This window comes from Lissotriton vulgaris, chromosome 7, assembly GCF_964263255.1.
Source record: "Lissotriton vulgaris chromosome 7, aLisVul1.2, whole genome shotgun sequence".
In the NCBI taxonomy this organism is placed as follows: domain Eukaryota; kingdom Metazoa; phylum Chordata; class Amphibia; order Caudata; family Salamandridae; genus Lissotriton; species Lissotriton vulgaris.
Window position 1 is genome coordinate 1164750683 of NC_141695.1, and position 23464 is coordinate 1164774146.

The 23464-nt window shown below is 42.7% G+C and overlaps 1 protein-coding gene across 2 annotated transcripts in view; it reads left to right on the forward strand.

Annotated features, from left to right (window-relative positions):
* RNF14 (ring finger protein 14) overlaps positions 1-23464 on the forward strand; it is a 146230-nt gene that overhangs the window by 37470 nt on the left and 85296 nt on the right. For both annotated transcript variants that reach the window (XM_086931639.1, XM_086931640.1), the window contains exons 3-4: positions 8752-8903; positions 11607-12125. In XM_086931639.1, coding sequence (XP_086787765.1) covers positions 8752-8903; positions 11607-12125 — 671 coding nt within the window. The remainder of the gene's footprint in view (positions 1-8751; positions 8904-11606; positions 12126-23464) is intronic.

Here is a 23464-nt window from a genome sequence, read left to right on the forward strand (position 1 = left end):
ACGTGGGCGACCCAAACAGCATTGATGGCGCTGCATGCCTCAATGGCCTTCGACAGCATAGAATGGCCATACTTATTTATGGTTCTGCAGCGACTGTGCTTTGGGCCGGTCTTCTGCAGTTGGGTTCGCCTACGCACTCATATACACACATACACTTAGATCCCGGAATATTCTCCTATAGAAGACAGGCTCCTACTCGACCCCATCTTAGAGAAGCCCACGTCCACAATCTACCGTAAGCTCATAAATAATATGCCCGACCCCCTGGTGTCCCTGCGGGAGAGATTGGAGGAAGATATCGGAGGTCTGGAAGATGAGGATTGGCATGACGCCCTGCAGAGCCCCCGCGAAATTGTAATCCGGATTAGGTTCCGTCTTGTACAACTAAAAATCTTGCATCGGGTGTACTACCCGCGAACTCACTGTTCTCATGGGGCAGGAGCCTGTCTTCCCTATATGCGAGAGGTTGTCAGGGGGAGGGAACTTTTTTTCATATTCTTTGAGATTGCCTGAACATAGTGCCTTTCTGGACCAAAGTAGCACGAACAATGGCGATAGTAGTGGGATCGCCGGTCCCGATGGACCCACGTGGCTACTACTTATGATTAAAGGACCCACGCACTGATCCAGCTATGACGAGATCTGGTTGGCCACCGCGGCCGGGGTGGCAAAACTGAATATAGCCAGTTGCTGGGGGGCGCAGGCGCTCCCACAATGGGACCATTGGCTGCGGGACTTGGATTGGTGCCAGAGGGCGGAGGAAACGATCTACAAGGTCAGGGGTTATGCAGAGAAATAGAAGAGAGTCTGGGGTCCTTGGCGGAAGTACCGAGCCATGAGGGGTGAGGTTGGACAGGAGGGATAATTGTTACCGGTCTATTATACTACCCTGTATGCCTTTGAATGTACAATGTATTGTTATCCTTTTACATGCCAATTGAACACTGCTCTGTATTGTATAAGTCATTGAGCAAAGTTAATTAAAAAAATTATTTAAAAAAAAAAAAAAGATGTTTGGCCCCACGAGGAGATACCACTTTCTTGGAGAAAATCAATACCAGTTCCATTATACAAAAAAGGCCCCCGAGTGTTCCCGGAGAATTATGGACTCATTTCGCTGCATGACAAAGTGAGAAAAATCTTAGGGAAATCGGTACTATCTTGTTCAGACCAGTGGTTGGAAGAAAAAGATCTAATATCCCCGTACCAAGCGGGCTTCTGGATAGGTCAGAGTACAGAGGACAAAGAAATGAAATGAAACCTTTTTTGTTCAAAATACATATCCCTTAAAAAGTTGTCTTAATACTTGGTTTTTATTGACCTTCAAACTGCTTTTGATAGTGTTGATTAATCTACACTATAGCAAATCTTATAGGAACAGGGAGTCCCGGATAAGCTACTAAATCTACTAGTTGCACTGAACTCTGGAAATGCCTCCCAGGTGAAGTATAGTGCCAGAGGTGAATACACAGCTAAGATCCCAATAGAACGGGGTGTCAAGCAAGGATGCCTGTCAGCATCACCGTTATTTGTTATTTAAACGATGCTGTAAAAACATTAACTAACATAGACTTAGACGTGCCGAAAATAAATAAAGAAGCGAATCCAATAATACTCTTTGTGGATGATGCTGTGCTAATGGCCAAAACCGAGTTATCAATGCAGCGTCTTTTGGCAGGTGTTAAGTCATTTTGTATCACTAGAAGCCTTACCATCAATGTTGGAAAAACCAAGTATATGATTCTCAACCAAAAAAACAAACTGAAAGCGACTTTTAGGATTTACATAAGCCGTTTGATCTTGTGACCACCTATGACTTTCTGGGAATTTGTCTGGATAGCAAACTTTCATTGGCCCCCCAGTTGTCTAAGAGTAATGACGTTCTTGCCGAGCAAGCTGGTTCAGTATTGAGATTCGTAAAATCAAGCGGAAACCGTTCAATAGGTTCAGCTATGCTGGCATATCAAATGAAAGCCGGGGCAGGCAGTAAATATGGCTCAGAGATTTGGGAGTATAGAAAAACACCATCCATTAAAATTACTGAGAGAACTTTCTACAGCGGTTACTGCATTAGAGACTTGGAATACTAATGGATGGCCTAAGAGCAGACTTGGGCATCGAAAAGATTGAAAACCATATTGCCCTAGTGCCAATAAATTACTGTATCCGCATTTGGTCCCAAGAGAAGCGTGCTTTATATAGCTTCACACTATCACTTTCTACCCTGGTTTGCCCATATATCAAATGTTTTTTATAATATTGATCTGGAAGACCTCTGGCCCCATCCGGAAAAAATGACCAAGGCCAATTTCAATATGGTAATACAGTCTTACTTAGTGCATGCAAATCAATCAATGACATGCCACGCAGGTCCATTGCTAAAAAGGATTATGGTGTTCAGACAAGATAGAGGTTTTGAATCTTTCGTGAAAGAAATGTTCCCAGTGGAATAGAGAACTCTTTATCTAAAATTTTGGTTGCTTCAACAGTCAAAGGATGGTCATCAAAGTCTGACGAGGGTGCAGATCTCTGCCCATGCTCTTTGGGCGGTCCAGAAACAATTATCTATTTTCTCTTGCGGTCTCATTGAACATTAAGCATTTAGAAATACTATTTATGCCCGCTTTTTCTTAAATATAACATCAGTAAGTGTAACAAGGCTGTAGCACACTGTATGAGATCAGACAACAACATTATTATCTGGCAGTCCCATTTTATATTCACGCCACTAGGAAGTCAAGAGTAGAAAGCCCAGGTAATCTTGTTCATGCACTTAAAGCTATACTTGAACTTAAAGGCATAGATAAACATAATATTTAAACATTTCTCAAGTTATCTTTGGATCATAACTAGCGATCCCCCGATCTTTTACAACACCACATGCAAACAATTCTTAGGAACGTAATCAACTCCCTTCTAGCTTAATGTTCCAAAAACTTACAATGTGGTTTTACTGAGATATCCCACTCGAGAGAATACCTTTCCTTGTTGCTATTTAGTACAATAATATGTTGATTGTCCGAGGGGTTCATACTGAGGGCAGGATTAGCGCACTTGCACTTTATGCTTACAAATCTCTGTAATGCCTTGTGCAAGTAATCAATTTTAACTTCATTAACTCTATTCTAGATCCATATTGTAAAAGCAAATCATGTGGTCTTTCTTGAGATATTTCAAATGAGAAAGTTTTTTCCTTTTGCTAATTTAGTGCAATTGTAATGATTGCTTGAAGGGTTAATTCGGAGTGAAGTATTAGCGCACTTGCACTTTATTTGAGATAGCTGAAGATATTTAATTGCAGATAGTCTTTTTTTGCTGCTATTTAGTGCAATAATATGTTGACTGTCTGAGGGGTTAACTCTGAGGGCAGGACTAATGCACTTGCACTTTATATTAACAAGTCTGTATAATGCTCCAAGCAAGCAATTGCTCAAACTTAATTAACTGTCTCTTAGATCCACGTTGTAAAACTATTATGCGATCTTTCTTGAGATATTTAAACGGGGAAAATCTTTCCTGCTGCTAATTTCAGCGCTATACTATGATGATTGCTTGAGGGATCAATAGTGAGAGAATTACTAATGCAGTTGCACTTTCGGCTTTTAAAATTAACAGCACTTAAGTGCCCCTCACCATCAATTTGCGCATAATTCGGTGCTTGGAGCATCATAATGCCCTGGACTACTGTTTAGTTGTAGATCTATTTCTTGAAACTGTAGAAAGGTCCTCTTTGTCTTTATAACTTCCTACAATTGTTAAATCATCGAAATGAACAGATTATTTCTAGTTTTATCACTAGTGATTTTAAAGCTAACTGTAAATTTTAAATGTAAAGGTAGTGTTTTAAATTGTCTTGGCAGTTGTTGTGGCTGATTTTGGCCCTGAACAATAAAGATTCACGTAGAAATATTCCCTCTGCCCTCTGAATTGTCTCACTCTTTGACTCCTGGTTTGCAGCCTTGGCAGTTGAGAAATATAAGCAGAGCATGAAGGGCCAGATGTACAAATCTTTTTGGAGGTCACAACCGTTTGACTGCAAAAAAGCATTTTGAAATGTACAGAAGCCAAATTGCGATTCAGTAACTTGTTACTGAGTTGCAATTTGGTTTTGTGATCCAATATTTGGAAGTGGCGTGTTTAGGGCATCCCTTCGAAATACTGAATCAAAGTGATATGTATTAATGTTTTGCTACCGAATGACAGTTGCAAAACATACTTTTTTACAAACTACTGAAAGGTAATGGTAACCGTTTGCAAATGAGAAAGGGTCACCATGGGAAACCTTCACTTTTGAGAATGTTTAACAAAGTAGGTTAGGGACCAGCAGTGATCCATGGACCACTGCCTACTCTTAAAAACTGAAACTTAAACGTTTCATTTTTTTGTTTGTTTTTGAAACACGTCCTGTTTTTCTTAAAAGAAAACGGGCTACATGCCCAAACAAGCATTTGCAATGCAATAGGTCTCGCATTTATGCGAGTTTGAGCTATTGACATTACAAATGACAATGTCTTTTATTTATGTTTTAAAAACTAAAACAAAAATAAAAGGCATTGTCATTCGCAATGTCAATAGCTCACCCTCTCGTAAATTTGAAACCTATTGCATTGCAAATGCTTGTATTATTGCGTCGCAGGCAAGAGCGGTAGTGAACGAGCCAACTTGCAAAAGACGAGTGTTGGCGCGAGCCGCCGTATGCGTGCACATGTCCTGTCCACGAAACTGAGAGCGCAGTGGGAGCGCGCTAAAGCTAACATTGCCAGAGAGGAGACGCTGTGCTCGTGCACATTGGCTGACCAGGCAAGTGCACATATCCTAACCCCCTTCGCCCACCAAACCGACAACAATAGGTCTCGCCAAGGCAAGCAGCGCATGCGCTGCGTCGTTAGGCGCGACCTAAAAATAGCTTTATTTAAAAGCAATCCCAGACATGGTGGTCAGCAGATCACCATCGATGTGATGACTATGGTTACTAATGGGTGGCAAACTGTGGCATACCTTAATAATGTTAATTTGCGACCCACTAGAGATGGCTGATTAAAAGTTCTAGGGTGTCTTAAATTTGGAATTGCAATTTCCTAATTGTGATTCAGTAAGAATCACAATTTGGAAACGTCCGTTTCTAATTTTTGGTACATCTGGTCCATAGTTCCTTGGTTAGCTCCAACTGTGCTTGTTAATCTGTCCCATGAGTTCTGTGAGCCGAGAAGCGGATGGGCCAAGCTTCATCACTCTGCACCTGCTCCACGTGTCAGGACTTGAGCGTATGCAAGGCCACTTTTATTTGATCACCATCTCTCTGGCCAAGACAGTAATTTAACTTTATCCTTCACCTCAGTCAGTGGGATGTTTAGCAAATTCAAAATAAATACACTTGATGAACTGGGGTCATTCATTTTTCATTCTCCATCACAAGATTCTCTTGGATATCAGAGAAGGTGCGTTAGAATAACAAGCTTAACCCAGTCTCCAAACTTCCAAACAAGAAGCAAAGTGATAATTAATCTAAGTGGTTGCACAGCAAAGCCTCACTCAATATGTATGTGTTCGGTAGTGAGTCAATACATTTAATGGCATTCATCAGCCTTTTTTTGCTTAGCTTTTTTGTCTTTTGATATTCAAAGTCTGGTCCTGCCATATTTGATGTTTGTTAGACAGTGAACTTATTTGTTGCTGTGCATTTCTTTTTAGTTGAATATTTAATCTTTTCAGTAGAATTGTTATGACCATTTCGTTTTTTTCTTTCATCATTTATTTGTTGGATTTGATAAATTTATTGTGGAGGCGAATGTGCTAGATGGCTAGTTGAACATTTGAAAAGACATATATACTAAGGTACAAGTAGTACCTGAACTATGCAAGTGTACATAGCGTATATTAACATTACTATTCACTTTGTCAACATTCTTTGGCTTTGTACCAGTCTTTGTACGGTTTTGTTTCTTTCAAGACGTAGGGGCATGGTAAAATCAAGGTATTGTGAGCAGACTCTAAGATACTGTAGCAATAAAAGTATGCGCACTTTCAAAATACCTTTAAACAGTTAAATATAGAATGACCACCAGTAGAATCAATTCAATATAGAGTATGCCGTCCAACGCACATTTTCTTCATTAATTTGTGAACTCAGCATCTTATGGTTTATTGTGCACTCGTCCCTATTGCTTCCTGATGCTATCAAAAACAACAGATATTACTGTCGGAGGGAGGGCAAAGACGCAATGATAATTGAAGCAACCATGTCTAGTTGCCTAGATGACCAAGACGGATCAGGGTGCGTAGTAAGACCACATTGGAGGAGGCAAAAATTGAGTCCAAGAGTTGACTGGCTACATGTGTAGGCTTTGTATTAAGTAGTTTCTTTCTTAGCAAAGCCAAGTATTTTTTTAATTTTACGTGGAGCCTGTTAGTTCTTCTATCCATAAATTCATTTTTTTTTAGTTACATCGCATTTGATTTTCAAGGACGTAATACTTTATTTCTTTTCTCAGATAATGCTGTTTGAACACTGCTGCATGAAGAGTGAAAGTACCGCAAAAGAGCATTCTACATTGCATGCTTTATTGTGCAGAATAGAGGAACAAACTCTTTATCAGATTCAATTTGAACCACAAAACCAATCCAACCACCAGCTACCACTGTGACCCCTCAACCCACATACCCTACCAAGTCCCGCAGTTGATTTAAAAACCTTCTGTGTCCATTGCATTCAGGAAATGCATATTAATGTAGATAACAAGGACCCCCTGTTAGGAAAATCAATTCGTGGTACAGGGAAATAAACAGTGTAAACTATAAAACATATTACTCACATATATCAAGGGAGAAATCGTAAGAAAGACACCGAAATAAGTGATTAAAAAACTAGATTTCATTTAATATATTAATAAATCTTAACGGTTAAAAACAATTCATAAAAGTACATAATGTAAATCTGTTATGCAAACAACAAAATTACTCAATCAAAGTATAATACATAAAAACTGCATACAACATAGCTTCTACTAGTGGCAAACAATATTATACTATTCGACGCGCGTTTCGGCGTTTTTCGGAACGCCTTCATCAGGAGCCACAGTAATATCTGAAAAACATATTTAATACATAAATAAAAAATGCAAAATTTTCTTTAAAAAAAGAATAATCACAATCTTAATAAACAAAAAATGACAGAAGCAATATAGTGTCTAAATTACAATAGCTGATAGAATGTTGCTATATAAGGTACAAACTAACATAATTATATTTTGAGCAGTGGTAACTATCTTCACACTCACCGTCTTGTGGTATTGGTAAGTGAGCTTTAATACCTTGAACCCGGGCCTCTGCAACTGTATATCCTTGAAACCGTTTTTTGACCATCTAGACCTGGAAGATTTAGTTAGAATAGCTAATGTGAAGACTACTAATGACCAATAGTAGCACCAACTAATTAGATGCCTTTTAAACATCAGAGTCCTCAATACAGACTTCCGCTCCATGTGGAATTTTTGTACATGGTCAATCCTGGAATAAAAATCATAGTATACTGGAATCAGAACGGTTTCCCCAAACCGATTAGTTGTGAAAATTTGTTTCTCATATACAAGGGTTGCCATTAAACGACTTTAGATATTTAAAGTCCTCTTTACTGATCGTTACCACTGCTCAAAATATAATTATGTTAGTTTGTACCTTATATAGCAACATTCTATCAGTTATATAAGTAGGGAGTTATTGTAATTTAGACACTATATTGCTTCTGTCATTTTTTGTTTATTAAGATTGTGATTATTCTTTTTTAAAAGAAAATTTTGCATTTTTTATTTATGTATTAAATATGTTTTTCAGATATTACTGTGGCTCCTGAAGAAGGCGTTCCGAAAAACGCCGAAACGCGCGTCGAATAGTATAATATTGTTTGCCACTAGTAGAAGCTATGTTGTATGCACTTTTTATGTATTATACTTTGATTGAGTAATTTTGTTGTTTGCATAACAGATTTACAGTATGTACTTTTATGAATTGTTTTTAACCGTTAAGATTTATTAATATATTAAATGAAATCTAGTTGTTTAATCACTTAGTTCGGTGTCTTTCTTACGATTTCTCCCTTGATATATGTTAGTAATATGTTATATTGTTTACACTATTCAGGAAATGCACACATTCCTCTTATGGCCAAGTCTGTGTAACGAATAATTTGGCACTGTTCTAGTATGAAAATAAATCTGCAACTTGATATCTATGCTTGACTGCAGATCTTGAATTTCACAGCGTAACATTAACTGTCCCACCATCGCATTTATATGAAAAGTGGATTAAAGAGGCTCTAAGGATTGATTATGCTATACATTTTTTTTCCTATGCCCTGAATAATGACATCCAGAAGAGTTAAGTTGTTGGGGAATAATAATAAAGTATTATGAGGATCGCTCAGGATTGAATTACCTGACCTGTAAGTTAAGGCTGGAGAGGGCAGAGAGTGGCAGTGGAGCCTTACGGTTTATCACAATTTGAATGGTACTTGCTTGCCGACCTTCGGGGTGTAGGCAAACTTGTGACTTTTGTTCTGGATTGAAAACTTGTTAATAAAACAGAGTTGATCCGTGGTTAAAAAATAGGAGGTGGCTCAACCGAAAGCTTCTAGACAATCTGGAAGCATCAGTGAAGAAAGCAATCTAATTTAGAAGCTCTCCAGCAGCCCAAAACAGAAATGGCGGCTCACTGATTGTTTTCTAATTAATGTTTAAACTGTTTCTTCTATTTTAGGCAATGCAGCTGCAAATAATGAGAATGACAACTTTGAAGACACAGTTTGCTTTTTGCCTCCAATCGTGTTGAACTTTGAACTTCCTCCTGATTACCCCTCAACCTCTGCTCCAATATTTACACTTAGCTGCAAGTGGCTGTCTACAGTGCAGGTTTGTCCTAAGTATGTTTTTCAGCTTCAGAGGCCATGTTATAAAATCCTTACACCTCTATGGTGGTTTGGCAGGAAAAAAATAACTTTTTGTTTACGATCTGTTTATTGGATGGTGTTCTCTTTAAAGACAGAGTTGAAACAATAAACCAGTTCATTTGCCAAATAAAGTTAACAGTGTCTTTGAATACTACACAGCGCCTTAATTTTAAAAGAAATAATATTTTGCCGATCAGAAAACAGCAGATATTTAAGAGCCATCTCTCATTTACCACGTCTAAATTATCACGTTCAATTTTAGTCTGCTTACCTCTGTTGTGCTGCAGAAGCTAAGTATGTCCATGATCACATATGGAATAAGTGTTGGGACAGCTGACATCTATGGGGCTTACAGTTAGAATACTAGGCACCTCAGAGAAGCCTAGAGATTTGCATGGACAACGTTCCTTGCAGTTGAGTCAAAAAACAGGTTTTGATGGTTTCAGGCGATCGAAGTTCTTAATCTCCCATTGCAGAGGTTTTGGGAGAACGTTTTTAAACCTAGTTTTCTAGGCTGTGAAAGGTTTTCCAAAATCTAGAATCCATAGCAAAACACAAACAGGTTGGGTAGCACTCACAATAGATTTGCAAAAAGAAAGGCCCAGTACAAGGAACGGTGGGCCATACAAAGTGTCTTGCATGGGAATCTTTACTAGGATCCAATGTAAAGATTTAATTGCTGGCCGCTTATCATCAGACTTTCTCATGCCTTATAATGAACTGCTGCATTCTGAATGAATTGCAAGTGAACGTACAGTAGCCCATTGTCGAAGACCAAGCTAGATTCTATTGCAGTAGTCCCAATACCATTAAATATGCTTGTTAGCTGCTCCGATTTTCTAAGGTGAAAGAAGGAGAATAAGATGGATGCCTCTGCACCCTGAGTTGGAGAAGTAGCTATACAAGTGCTCTAAACCCGACATACGGAGTTAAGTGCCGTCTCAGCTGACTAGATTTCTCATAAACTATCTTGCAGGCAGACAAAAACCTATTCGATATGGAGCAAACTTATTTGTATATTTAGAAAAAGTTTGGAATTGATCTGTCATGGCTCGCTCAGAATTTGGAAGGAAATGAAAGTTGCAAAATGGACCTGTAAATGTCCCTGACAGAGGGTTCCGGTAAGTGTTGTGAACATTGGGAATTTCAGGTCTTGAGTGATTGTAGCATAAGAACAGTTTGTGGAGACAGTGACAACCTAATTGTACAAGCTTGGGATGAACCTAAATATATGCAACCTATTAAAGGTATCTTCAGATAGAAGCAGTAATTCCAAGGGTGCAGGCTGTAACATAGTATTAACTGGAAGGAATAGTAGAAGAGAAGGCTTGGGGAACACCTTACAGTATCCATGAAAACACTGGTTGCTAAAGGTTGTCATAGATTTAAACTAGTTCAACTCAATTACTGTAAACCATTAGTTTGAGATGTTTGGGGCTAAGGCGCTGGGTTCTGTGAGGTAGTGGTTGTTCATAGTGTTATGGCTGTATATAAGAGTGACAGTGAATGCAGATATTAGATTATGCAGAACCTTCGTCAGTCCTCCTGATGTTTTTTTTCTAGTTACTTTATAGGTTGCTGGCAGTTTCGAGGTGGTCACATGTACACTTTTTAGTAACTTAGTCAGGGAATTCAGGCGCTGCTTTAAAAGAAGCTAGTTTGTTGAGCGAGATTGGAAAACATGTTTAAGATCATCTTGTCACCGTTTTGCGTTTGGTAATGTCTCTGACCTAGAGAACTGAGCAGAGAAATCTTTAACATGGAATACTGATAATCTATGGCGGTGGTCTTCCATGGGCAAATTAGTTCCTTGGTCACTGTGACTAGAAAGGGAATAACACTGAAGACGTACCAGTGGCACCCTGTGTGTACAGGCACTTCATTAATGTTTCAGTTACTCAGTGCGTTTTGTCATATTTTGGTAAAGGAAAGTCTGAGTTGACCCTGCCAGATGTGATGTATAGATTGCACATACATCTATACAATAACCTTACTTATGCACTTCTAATACATGTTAAGGATTTTATCTCTGTACACATCATCAAACAAGGCCCAGATTAGTGGAGCCAAATGTTGTCTTGTATAGCTTGGTAATGTATTTTTGGTTCTGGAATTTGGGTCACAAATTCACACCTGTTTACTCTTTGTGTATTGAAGCATTTGTCTGCTATGATACTGAGTTTACGTTGCACATGAAATCCTAATTACCCACTCACTAGACGAAGCAGAAATCATCCACATTTCAGACTGTGTAGAAAAATGTGTATTATTGCAGGAGACTTTTTACTCTGTTGCCCTCAGTTTTAGCACCATTCACTTTCCCTACAGGTATACTACAGATTACATCACTGTGACAGTTTATTAGCAGGAAATTACCTGAGTAGGAATGTAGGGTGGTCCTAGCAATGGACAGTTATTCAGATTTCAAAGAAAAAGATGGGCTCACTGCACATGGTAGGTAGTATTATTTTATGTTATGATATAAAAATAACTGTGAAGGTGTTTACAGCCTTATTGCACATGGTAGTTCATTTTAACTAAGACTGTGTGTAAAGCAGCCACTTTGCCGCTATCTACCCTTACTAAAACGTCTTGGTGGATTTTATGCTTAATACTCTGTGAAAGAAGATATTTTATCTCTAATATTGAGGCTTTTCTATTTTAGCTGTCTTCTTTATGCCGTCATTTGGACACTTTATGGGAGGAGAACCAAGGAGATGTTGTTTTGTTTGCCTGGATGCAATTTCTAAAAGAAGAAACTCTGGCGTTCCTAAACATCACATCTCCTTATGAGTTGACAATATGCACAAAGGGAGCGCTCAGTTGGAAATATCTGTTCCCCAAGAACACCGAGCAGGCCTCCAGTGAGGAAGGACTGACCAAGAGCAGTAAGGTCCTTGACGCACGAGCGATCCAAGATGTGGACTCTTTCTCTAGCCTTCTCAGGGATGTCTTGGACTTTGACCAGGTTCAGCAGAAGAAGTGCTTTGACAGCAAACCATACCTGTGCAACATCTGTTTCTGTGAGAAGCTAGGCAGTGAGTGTACACACTTCAAAGAGTGCCAGCATGTCTACTGCAACACCTGCCTGACCGGCTACTTCGAAATTCAGATCAAGGATGGCCAGGTGCACGCCCTCAACTGTCCAGAACCTAAGTGCTCTTCAGTTGCTTCACCTGCTCAGGTAACAAGTTCAGGTTTTGGTTTACTGTTTGCATTTAGTTTTGCTGCTATTTGATTATTCAGAAGCAATCACAGCAAATATATGCACTTCTGAGATATATATTTCTGCCATGCTAGGATGCTCTTCATTCATTCCTTTTCTTTGAAAACCGCATCTGACACTGTCTAATAGAATTCAGTTTATAAGAATCCAATTACTTTATTACATTATATCACACATGTATGTAAACTAGTGAACAGAAACTCCTGACAATTTACTTTACTACTAGGATTTCACTTGGATTAGAAAAAGAATTGATTTTCATCTAGTTCCTGACCTTTATGGAAGATGAGTATACTTGTCCTTGAATGCCTGCTGTTATCATACTACCGTCCTCACTTTAACTTTAAAAATCTAGAATTCGAATTCTGAATGCAGAGTACAAGAGTTCAAGTGAAAGCTCAGTCTGCTATTTTTAGCTCACACCTAGAGAAAGCTTTTAGCTGTCTGTTTGTGAAAGACCTCGTATGGCCCATACCAAAATGCTTTGAGATCAAAGGTGAGGTGCACAATGTCATTATATATCTAGGCAACCCATTCAGTATTGTGAACTTAACAGATCGGGCCGTCCCATATATGCCCAGCAGTGAAGTGGCATTGTTTCTTTGTCCCTCCAAAGAAGATTCTAACAGAACACTGTTTTCAGGAACAGTTGTCTAGAAAAACCCTCATAAGAGGCAGACCTTGCCTTCTCCGGCTCACAAGCAGACCACAAGGTCTGATGAGACAAAGCTGTTACCACAATTTCCATCAGAAATTAAACCTGTTATTATTTCTCCTCATACACCCAGTAGAGGAACATCCACCCCTCACAGGAGGTGCCATTCTCCAAGAAATAGTAAGCATGACCCATATACCACGCTGTGATCTGGGTGGAAGGGTAGAATAAACAAACAATATCCCAACAGGTATTATTATAGAGATGATTAAGCATGTATGCTAAAAGCATTACTAGTGCGGAAATAAGGAGACTGAAGTAATTTTTAGTTTATGTGCATTTGCATCATGTAATAAAACAAATCAAGGGAATACAGTTAGAGCAGCACTGTATCAAATGAATCAAAAAACAACCCGAATTGCACTTGGTGCTCGGTATGGGCAAGTGACATAGGTGGCGACGCAAGTGATAATTGTGGACAGCGTGGACGGCGCGAAAAGTGGAAGTGCGTACAATATATACAGTGAGTTCAGACAGACAATATGACTCAAGGGTGATTCAAAGAGTATGATTATTATGGATTGCACTTCAAATGAGCCCCTTTGGGAGCTGCGCCATGTATTGCGCTGTGTTGTCGACGATGTTTCGAACCTTGTGACTCGGGATCGTCTTCAGGACAGGGTTGTGTAGTTTAGTTGGTGCTGCGGGGGGGACAGGTAAGGGATGGACAAACGCGCGAAGCTGTGGCTATTGCTGGCAGGTATAACGGAGCAGGTTTCGGAAGGGACCATAGGGGATGGCGCAAAACTGGTCCGGCATTAAACGGTTAGCGGATTGAAGATCTGTGGGCATTAGATGTGAGTGTGGCTGGCCTAGCTAAAGAGGTTCAAAATGGACAGTAGGGCCAACAATCTGTCGAGGACCGAAACTCCATTGAATAATGGAGGCGCGTTATCATGAATGATGTAGACGGTAGAAAAGATGGTTGAAAGCCGTGCATGCAAGGAGCATGAGATAATGAAGGAGGCGGTGGTGGGAAGAGGCTGAATCGGGATGAAGGTGAGGTGAGGTGCCGGGTTTTTAGAGACCCGGTGGTGCCAGGGGATCACACCCGAAGACCTCTAGGTTGTCCCTGTTCTGGACTTACAGAAACACAGAGTCTTCTAGGTGAAGTCAATGATCGAGTTTTATTGGCTGCAACCAAGTAACATGCGTCCTAGAAGTACGACAACACGGGCCGTAAGTTCTCAGGAGACTGTTCGTTTTTACAGAACCAGACTTCTCCTTATATACACAAATAACAGCTGCAGGCAAGAATTCTTAAGTTTACGATATGGCAATACAAATATTTCCACAATAATACAAAGAGCGAAGTCATGCTGGTCAGCACATATTTCAGATGTCCAGTTAGTGATGGATTACTCCGCCAGATCCAGAACTCCCATCAGATATCGATGAAATGCCAATAAGGTCGAGCACCCTCCCATCATAAACGGGTCATAAACAAGAATCATGGACAGGTGTGTGTGTATGGGAAAACAGGGTCTGTATGCAGTGAAGGGTTTATGACATGTTGTGCCTTGATGATATCTGGCTCGGCTACTGGGTGACGAGTTGCCCAAACAGGCTTGGCTGGAGGCAGTGGAGTCAGCTCGGCCAGGTCATGGGGAAGTCAGCTACGGTGGACGTGTCCTTTCGGATCAAAACTCGGCCTTAATCAATTTATTATATGAGGGCAAGTCATAAGATGGATGCCGTTCACAAAATGGCGTCTGAGGGTTCGAGACGGAAACCACGATTTAAGGGTGTCGGCATCACTCGATCGTGACGCAAATGCATAGGGATGATGTCCTAACCATTACCGGTCCGTTGGTACCAAATTCGTCATGTTACGACGACATTTGTGACACGAGTGTGCGGACCCCGAGGCTGGTGAAACGGAAGGGTCCAGAATTGCAGTACCACAGACCCTCCTTTTGCCCTCATATAAGGCAATAACTCTAATCTGAATCCAGATCTGTATTGGCGAATTCGTGGAGATGCTGTTGGAGCATCATTCTGTTGCTCAGTGCGTTCCTCGATACAGGCTTCCTTACACATGAAGTGGCGCAGAGGCCACATATTGCAGGAGCGCACTGCACAAACAGGCAGAACATAAACAGAACGGCTAAAATCATACCAATGAAGATCAGGGTTTTCCATCCCCAGGCAGAGATCAGTTCCCAGAACCACCCTAGCAGAGACCAATCCCCTTTCTCCATGTGAAGGGAATCAGAGATTTTGTGTAGTTTGGAGATGACCTGGTACACTGTCGGAGCATTATCGGGGATGAAAATGCAGCAACTAGATTGGATCACTCTACATACACCACCACGGTCTGCAAGTATGACATCTAGGGCAACCCGGTTCTGAAGGGTCATAAGTCGATCCGACTGAAGCTCTGCTGTCAGGTTGCTAAGGGCACCGGCCGTTTCAGTCACGGCAGACTCAACTATCCTCGTTAATTGTCGAATGTTCCTGCTGTTCACCATAGGCCCCCAAAATGGCAGAAAACCCTTTGCGAAGTCTCCAAATTCTTGACCCGCAGTGTCGTCTTGACTCACGACACCCCTAACTGTCCTTGTCCGATGGTAATCTGCCCCGGCCGTGTAGGTGGGTGGCAGCAGAAACGAGATGAAGCATGTGCCCGAGAAGTCGGCAGGCAACCAAGTGTATGCCTTGTCGTGGCAGATGAAGTATGTACCCTTAGCCGACAAGAATGGAGGGGAAGTTCGGGAGGCAAACACGTATGTTTCCGTGCATATGCTCTTCCCCAGCTGTGCTTCGGGATCCCTGCCAATACCTTGCAGACATAAGTGACCACGGTGGGGTACTACCCAGACTGAGGATGATTTCTTTGATTTCTGGCTCTCACTTGATGAAATCCCATACTTGGTGATGTTCCACCTACTGTATGGGGTAAACTCATCTTTGGGAGTGGCTCTGATCGTGTCAATATCTCTACTCATGTTCTTGATTCCTACTATTAGTGCCTTGTTGTTTGAGTTCTCCCCCCGAACGTATGGTTCAAGGGAAAACAGGAACATGGTCTGGAAAGCCCACAAAGAACCGTAATAACTGAAGGGCAGGACGAAGTAAGGGATACCCTTATCGGTTGTGTGCGGCATGAGTCCACATACCCAACAGTTCGTGTTGTTCATAACAGATTGGTGCTGGTGTAGGAGTAGGACAAATGAATTATTTACAAATTCGAGTCTTCTGGCAGACTCGTGTTCAGGTAGGGGATGGAAGGAGTGTGTGGAAATGGTAGGAGAAGGTGTGAGCGGAGTGTGGTATATGAATGGAACCCGAAAGATAGATAGAGCATAGCCAGTTAAAAACATTATTATACTACACAACATTGAGATGCTCAACACTAGAAAACGTCTCTTTGCCATTACAATGCATATTTTCTTTTCAAAATTCATACGTCTAGCAGGTCTCTCAACCCCTGGAAACTCCATCCTCTGGTTGCTGCCCGCGGTGGGGGGTTGCTTCTGCCAAGATGTGCGCTCTGTCCAGTCCGGGGTGATTCCCTCAGACTGACCAGAACCGTTGACCTAGGCGTCCCCGGCTGCACTCCTCAGACTTCAACCGCGGCCTTAGCAGCAGAACCGGATGGCGGTTCGAAAATCAAAAATGAGCTAGTTCCCTGGGCGAGAGAGCTGTGGAATCAAAAATAGTTCATGGGAAAAGGGAAGATCGCACTAGTTCGAGTATGTCAGTTCTTTGGTCTTGACCTTAGATTATATCGTTCTTTTCCAGGCACGGTGTGATCTTCAAACAGTGTTTCAGGTTTTGTAGTGTCCAACTGCATCGACGGGGGCACAGATCCTTGCAGAATGCAATCGCTCTCGTTGTTGGTACCAGTTCCTTTTAATCGTGCATCGCTGAAGGGGACAAAACGTGGTACGACTTCAGTCTCGGAGTCAGCGACTCCTTGCTGGACCCATCGGTCGTATGGAAGGGGCAACGGGACCCTTTTGCAATGGGCACCGTGCACCCAATGTTTCTTGCCGTGGACACGTACTGCAGAGCGGGTCGACAGCAAAACCTGGAACGGTCCGGTCCAGCGAGGCTCCTCGTTCTTCACTCGTCTGAAGTTGCGAATCAGGATCCAAGAGCCAGGTTCGATAGCATGGCCTGGATCGTCAGATGCCGGTGGAGAGGAGCTGTGGACCTGTTGATGTAAAACATGCAGTTTAGTCGTCAAGTCGTGCAGGTAATTAAACAGTGCAGGGTACTCTATCTCACTGAGCTTTCTAGGCCTCAGTACTCCCCATATATTTGCGGGGCGCCCGAACACGATCTCGTGTGGGCTAAGTCCCAGTCGAGAATGGACAATCATCCTGGTAGACAGGAGTGCTAAAGGCAGGGCGTCTGGCCACTTAAGACCTGTGTTAGCTTGGATCTTGGCCAGTTTCAATTTAAGCGTGCCATTATAGCACTCTACCAATCCTGCCGATTGGGGGTGGTTTGCAGCGTGGAACTTCTGGCGGATGCCTAGACACTCACACACTCTCTTCATCACTCGTCCCACGAATTCACTTCCGTTATCACTCCAGACAATCCTAGGCATGCCGAATCTAGGGAAGAATTCTCTAACAAGGGCTTTGGCAGTTGACAAGGCAGTGTTGTCCTTAAGGGGGTACGCTTCTACCCATCTAGAGAAGGCGCAAACAACGACAAGTACATATTTCAGGTTGTTGCACCTCTCCATGTGGATGAAATCGAGCTGCAAGACCTCGAACGGATACGTTGGAGGTGCAAAGTGACCAGCTGGGGTCGGGGTTCCTCTACCGGGATTGTGCTTCAAACACACCATACAGTTTCTGACCAGATTCTCTGCACATTTTGGGATACCACTATTCTGCCATACTGGGGCCAACAGCTTACATATTCCTTTTACGCTAATGTGTGCCATTCCATGGGCCATTGTCACCACTGCGAGAACATAAGCGTCCGGTAACAACCATCGCTGGTGTTCTGACAGTTCGACCCAACAACCATTCGCGTCTAATCTACCCTTGCTTTCTCTCCATTCATTCACCTCTTTCTCAGTCGTGTCAGCTTGCATAGATTTCACGCTTTCGATGGTGTCCTCACACATACCCACATCAGGGGTCCATCTAGCAGGACCTGCAACATACATCCGACTCATTGTGTTCCTTGCAGTCTCTTTCGCGACCTCGTCGGCAAATGCATTCCCTCGACCAACATCATCTCGGATCTTTCTATGCGCGCTACACTTCACGATCGCAACCTGTAGGGGCAAGGTCAGTGACTCGAGAAGGTCGTGTACTAGCTGTCCGTGTTGAATCTTTGCACCATGCGACGTCAGGAACCCACGTTCACGCCACAATCTTCCAAAACTGTGGGCTACGCCAAAGGCGTACTGACTATCAGTGTACACATTTACTCGTTTTCCTTTCGCCAACACACATGCTCTTGTGAGTGCGACTAACTCCGCTGCTTGTGCAGAATTCTGGGGGATGCGAGCTGTCTCTACAATCGTGTGTAATGTTGTCACGGCATATGCTGCAGTCGTATCACCATTCGGCAACTTGAAACATGAACCATCAACCCATAAATTATCATTACATTCAGAGAGAGGAGTGTCCTGCAAATCTACTCTCCCTTTTGTCTCTTCTTCTGTCCTAAAACAGCAATCATGTTTGTCGACCTCATCTGTCTCTGCTGGAATGGGTAATAATGTAGCAGGGTTGAGTGTATCACACCTCTTTATGTGAATGTGACTTGCTAACAGGGTCAATTCATAGCTGGATAGTCGAGCACTAGTTAGGTGCTGTGTTTTTGTCCTGTTCAGTAGGATATCTACTGCATGCGGGACCATAACGGTCAGAGTATTATTCATGACTAACCCAGCGGACTGTCGAATACAGACAGCTGCTGCGGCAGTGGCCCTCAAGCAACTCGGTAATGCTTTAGCTACGGGATCTAGAGTTGCGGAGAAATATGCGCATGGGCGTTGTTTGTCCCCAAAGTGCTGCGTCAAGACTGATAATGCGCAACCTTCCTTCTCGTGGACGTATAATGTAAACGGCTTGCTGTAGTCGGGGTTGCCCAATACAGGAGCCGAACATAATGCCTCACGCAACTCATGGAAACTCGCCTGACAATCTTCAGACCAAGGCAAAGGATTGGGTGTGTCCTTACGCATTAATGCCAGCAAAGGTTTGGCCAACAGTGAGAAGTTCGGTATCCATTGTCTACAGTATGATGTAATGCCCAAGAAGGCACGCACTTCTCTTTGTGTTCTTGGGGCACTCAGTTCTGCAATTGCCTGTATTCTTTCTGGGGTCAGTCTCCTTCCCTCCTTCGATAAGATGTGACCTAAGTAGGTTACTTCTTGTCTGCAAAATTGTAGTTTGGAAAGCGAGACTTTGTGCTTCATGTCACATAAATGACGCAACAACGACAACGTGGCTTGCTTGCAGATTTCTTCAGTATCTGCAGCGATCAGTAGATCGTCTACATACTGGATTAGAGTCGCGCCACCAGGTAGAACAATCGTGTCTAGTTGTGTTTTCAGGGCTTGACTGAATATTGATGGGCTCTCACAGTAGCCTTGAGGAGCGCGTTTAAAGCAGAAGCTTCGTCCTCCTAAATTGAAGCCGAAGATATCTCTGCTCTCCTCGGCAATCGGGATGCTGAAGAAAGCATTCTTCAGGTCGATCACTGAAAACCAATTGGCTGAGGCTAGAACCATTGTCAATAAGGCAGTGATGTCGGGAACGACTGGAAACTGCGGTACAACGATCTAATTCACTTCCCTTAGATCGATCACAAATCGGTACACAGGGGGCTGTGAAGGATCGGTACGCTTTAAGACAGGCAAAACCGGACTGTTACAAATGTTGCCTGTAGTTTCTTCGATGACATCTTTCGCAATCAGATCATAGACGATCGCTAACAAAGCCTTTTCACCTTCGTTTGATATTCGATATTGGGGAATACGTGGCAACCTAACATTAGCTTTTAATGTTATGACATACGGTGCTATCTCTAAATGACCCACATCGTTAGAACCATTCGCCCAAAGTACATCTGGAAGAGATGACAACTCAGTCGGAATTCTTTCTCTTGACAAATACATCGGGGAAATAACTTTCTTACCAAGGGTGAGTTGTACTCCCGAAGGAGAACAGTACAAGGTCGCATGTAGTCTCTTCAGTAAATCCAAGCCTAACAAATTTTCGCCACAACCTGTGGTAAGAATGAGGGGTGCTTCTAATTCGCATGGGCCAACAGAAAGGGGCATGGGGCTGGAGATCGGGTTTCTAACAGGGGCGCCAGAAAAACCTACTGAAACATTCATTTCACCAGACAAAGGTGCGCCAGGAAATTTTGAGTGCATAATCAAACTTTTTGTAGCACCAGTATCCTGCAGAAATGGCTCTGACACTCCGGATGTAATCTCCTCAACGTAAGGTCCATTCTGGTCTACTGGAACTGAAATAACTCCCTCTCTTTGTCCATGGCTGTCCTAGCAATTATTACCCTCATTCTCGTTTTCTGCATAATAGTCATCAGCATAGTACTGAGCTGTCCTGGAAGACGCATTATTCTGTTGGTCAAAGCTATTCATGGAATTTTGAGGAGGAAAAGAAGTGGTGTTCTGGGAGAAATTTCCACAGCCCCTACCTCTAGGAACCTGTTGAACACCTCTACCTCTTGCACCGGAAACACCGCTTAAGCGTCGCGCAAGAGCTTGACAATTACTTTTGAAATGACCCTCTTCTTTGCAATAGGCACATTGATTCGGGCCACACGGAGAACGCTGATGGGAAAACTCGTTCCCTTGCGCGTTTCTTGAGTACTGCTGTGGCTGTTGATAATTGGGCTGACTAGCCGTGCGAGGCGGATAGGCTTGCTGGAGAAGAACTTTAGTTTTTAACTCTTTAGTCTTCTTCTCTGTCTTATCTAGCTCGTCTTTGCGCCTATTTTCATAGTACTGGGCTATGGCTAAAATCTGTGCTGACGTGGAGACAGCCCAAGCACTCTCTGAATCTTTCAATTTATTGCACAGTTCGGGAAGCAGATTATGTACAAATTTGTCTACAAACAATCTTTGACCACCCTCGGTAGCCATGTCCTGACCACTATGATCGGTGAAAGTCTCCTCAAATCTCGTGAAAAAGTCAGACACATTCTCATCTTTCTTCTGTTTGCATGCGGATAGCTTGTCCCAATTTACACGCAATTCAGGCATTAACGTTTTCATGTACGCGATAATCCTACCAGGAAGTTCTGCTATTAAAGGCTCGGGTTTAGAACCACCAACTTGTCTAGCGTCAGTAGCGGTAATATTAGCCCATGAATCACCTAGTTCTTGATCGTGATCTGCATGACGAATCTTACTCCATAAAGGATGCGGAACAACATTCCCAAACAACATGTCTATGTCTGCTAAATTCATTATACATGAGCTGGCAGTTTGTGATAACTCCTTGTAATACCCTGCAGGATTTTTACGCGGATCGGGTAATGTCTGTTTGAGTGCTAGAACTTCAGATCTTTTCCAGGGGACATGTACCCATACTCGCTGGAAATGCGGTGGAACAGGTGGTTGTGCATTCGCATCACCTTCCCTCCATACTGGAGGAACCTCTCTCATGGGGTACTGTCGCGCCTTTTTCCTATCTGACACATCATCTTCATACAATGATCTCGAATCGTTTCCCTTAATCCTGTAAGATAACAATACATCTATGGCTTTTTCGACATCGGAACCTACAATCATACCCTTATAAAACCTAGCACGCATACGAAATAACTCATTCATCTTGCGTTTGGTATCGTTTGTCTCCAAATCGTCACAAAGATATACACACATCTCCTCAAAGACGTATCTTTGAGTGGGCGCATCCCATTGACTGAAAACTTCCATAACAGACTGAACATCATATTTAGCAGTGTCAGTAACCCATTTGCGTGCTAACTCATTTAGTACTTCTCTTTCCTCGTTATCAGGCAGTTGACTACGCAACTGTCTACGTTCTGTTTTAGGGGTCGTTTTGGGCGACCCGAAGAAAGGTGATAATAGACCAGTGACAGTACTTGTTACTCTCTGTCTGACAGAAGGAGAAGCTTGCGGCGAAGCAGATGCGCCAGAAAAGACAGGCTGATGTAAAGAGGAAGTCGAGGCAACAGCAGAGGAGGTTGAGGCAGTAGCAGACGTAGTATCATAGTGGATAGTTGGAGCAGTAGGCAAAGTCATGGAAGTAGAAGGAGTATGTAGCAAAGGCGGCGGCCCTTGAGAAGGCTGCGCCGGAGAAGTAGGAACCAGCTGAAGAGAAGCTGGTGCTTGCGCAAGAGCTGCTTTTCGTGCGCCAGGGCGCGGTATAACAATACGTCTCGGGGGTCCCACAACACTCGATGTATATGGGGGTGGTGAATTCAATAAATGGGACATTAACGGATCTTTCTCTGATGTTCCCTTTGAGCCTTGTCCCTCATGTGGTAACATCGGGTAGCATTTATCTATTGCTAGTTTCTTGCTTCTGAGCATTTGTTCACTTTCCTGCTCTTCCTCATTATCCCTGTATGCGATGGCAGCTTGTACCATCGACATACCTCTTTTGTTTTTCTTCGCTAGTTTCATTTCTTTCTGTTTGGCTTCTTTGCGCCATAAGCGAAAAGAGTCAAACATCGCCGGCCGGGCTTTCTTCTTGAACAATTTGACCTCGAGGTTGTCTAATATTTCTGAGTCAAAACTACCATGTTGGGGCCATTTTAAAACACCATCCTTGCGGGTGTATTTTATCCATACCTCATTATACGTGATAGGACCTACTCCGTGCTTTATATATAACTCATATGTTGGAGTTCCAATCGGAGGAACCGGACACAAATCCTCTAATCGGGAGTCCTTACTACAACCAAGACAAAACAAGTTTCCAAGTCTGCTAAGACCAGGCATCTTTGCTCACTAGTCTAGCTTCAAACTTCAAGGGATTATCTAATTATGATATTTTCTAGGATACCAAAGCTAAGAACCAAACTAAGGACTAGACTAAGAACTGGGAGACGCTCCACTTATACTTAACTGAATATTGAAGATCGGTGACGTCACTAGAAGACTCTTCTATCGTTTCGCTCTACCAAGGATCACTGGGTCCAAAACAGGGCGATAGTCAGGGCAGCAGTCCTTCGTAGCCGTCGGGACGCGGGGAACCTCGCAGCAAAGACCTTCGGAACCACGTCGACATGCAGGGGTCGCTGAAGTGGCTGGCCGTCCTCCGGAATTTTCAGACAAAGCTCCTCACGAACATCTGGCTTGGACCGTCACCGCTTGATATCGCCTCGAGTTGGGCGCCAACTGAGGTGCCGGGTTTTTAGAGACCCGGTGGTGCCAGGGGATCACACCCGAAGACCTCTAGGTTCTCCCTGTTCTGGACTTACAGAAACACAGAGTCTTCTAGGTGAAGTCAATGATCGAGTTTTATTGGCTGCAACCAAGTAACATGCGTCCTAGAAGTACGACAACACGGGCCGTAAGTTCTCAGGAGACTGTTCGTTTTTACAGAACCAGACTTCTCCTTATATACACAAATAACAGCTGCAGGCAAGAATTCTTAAG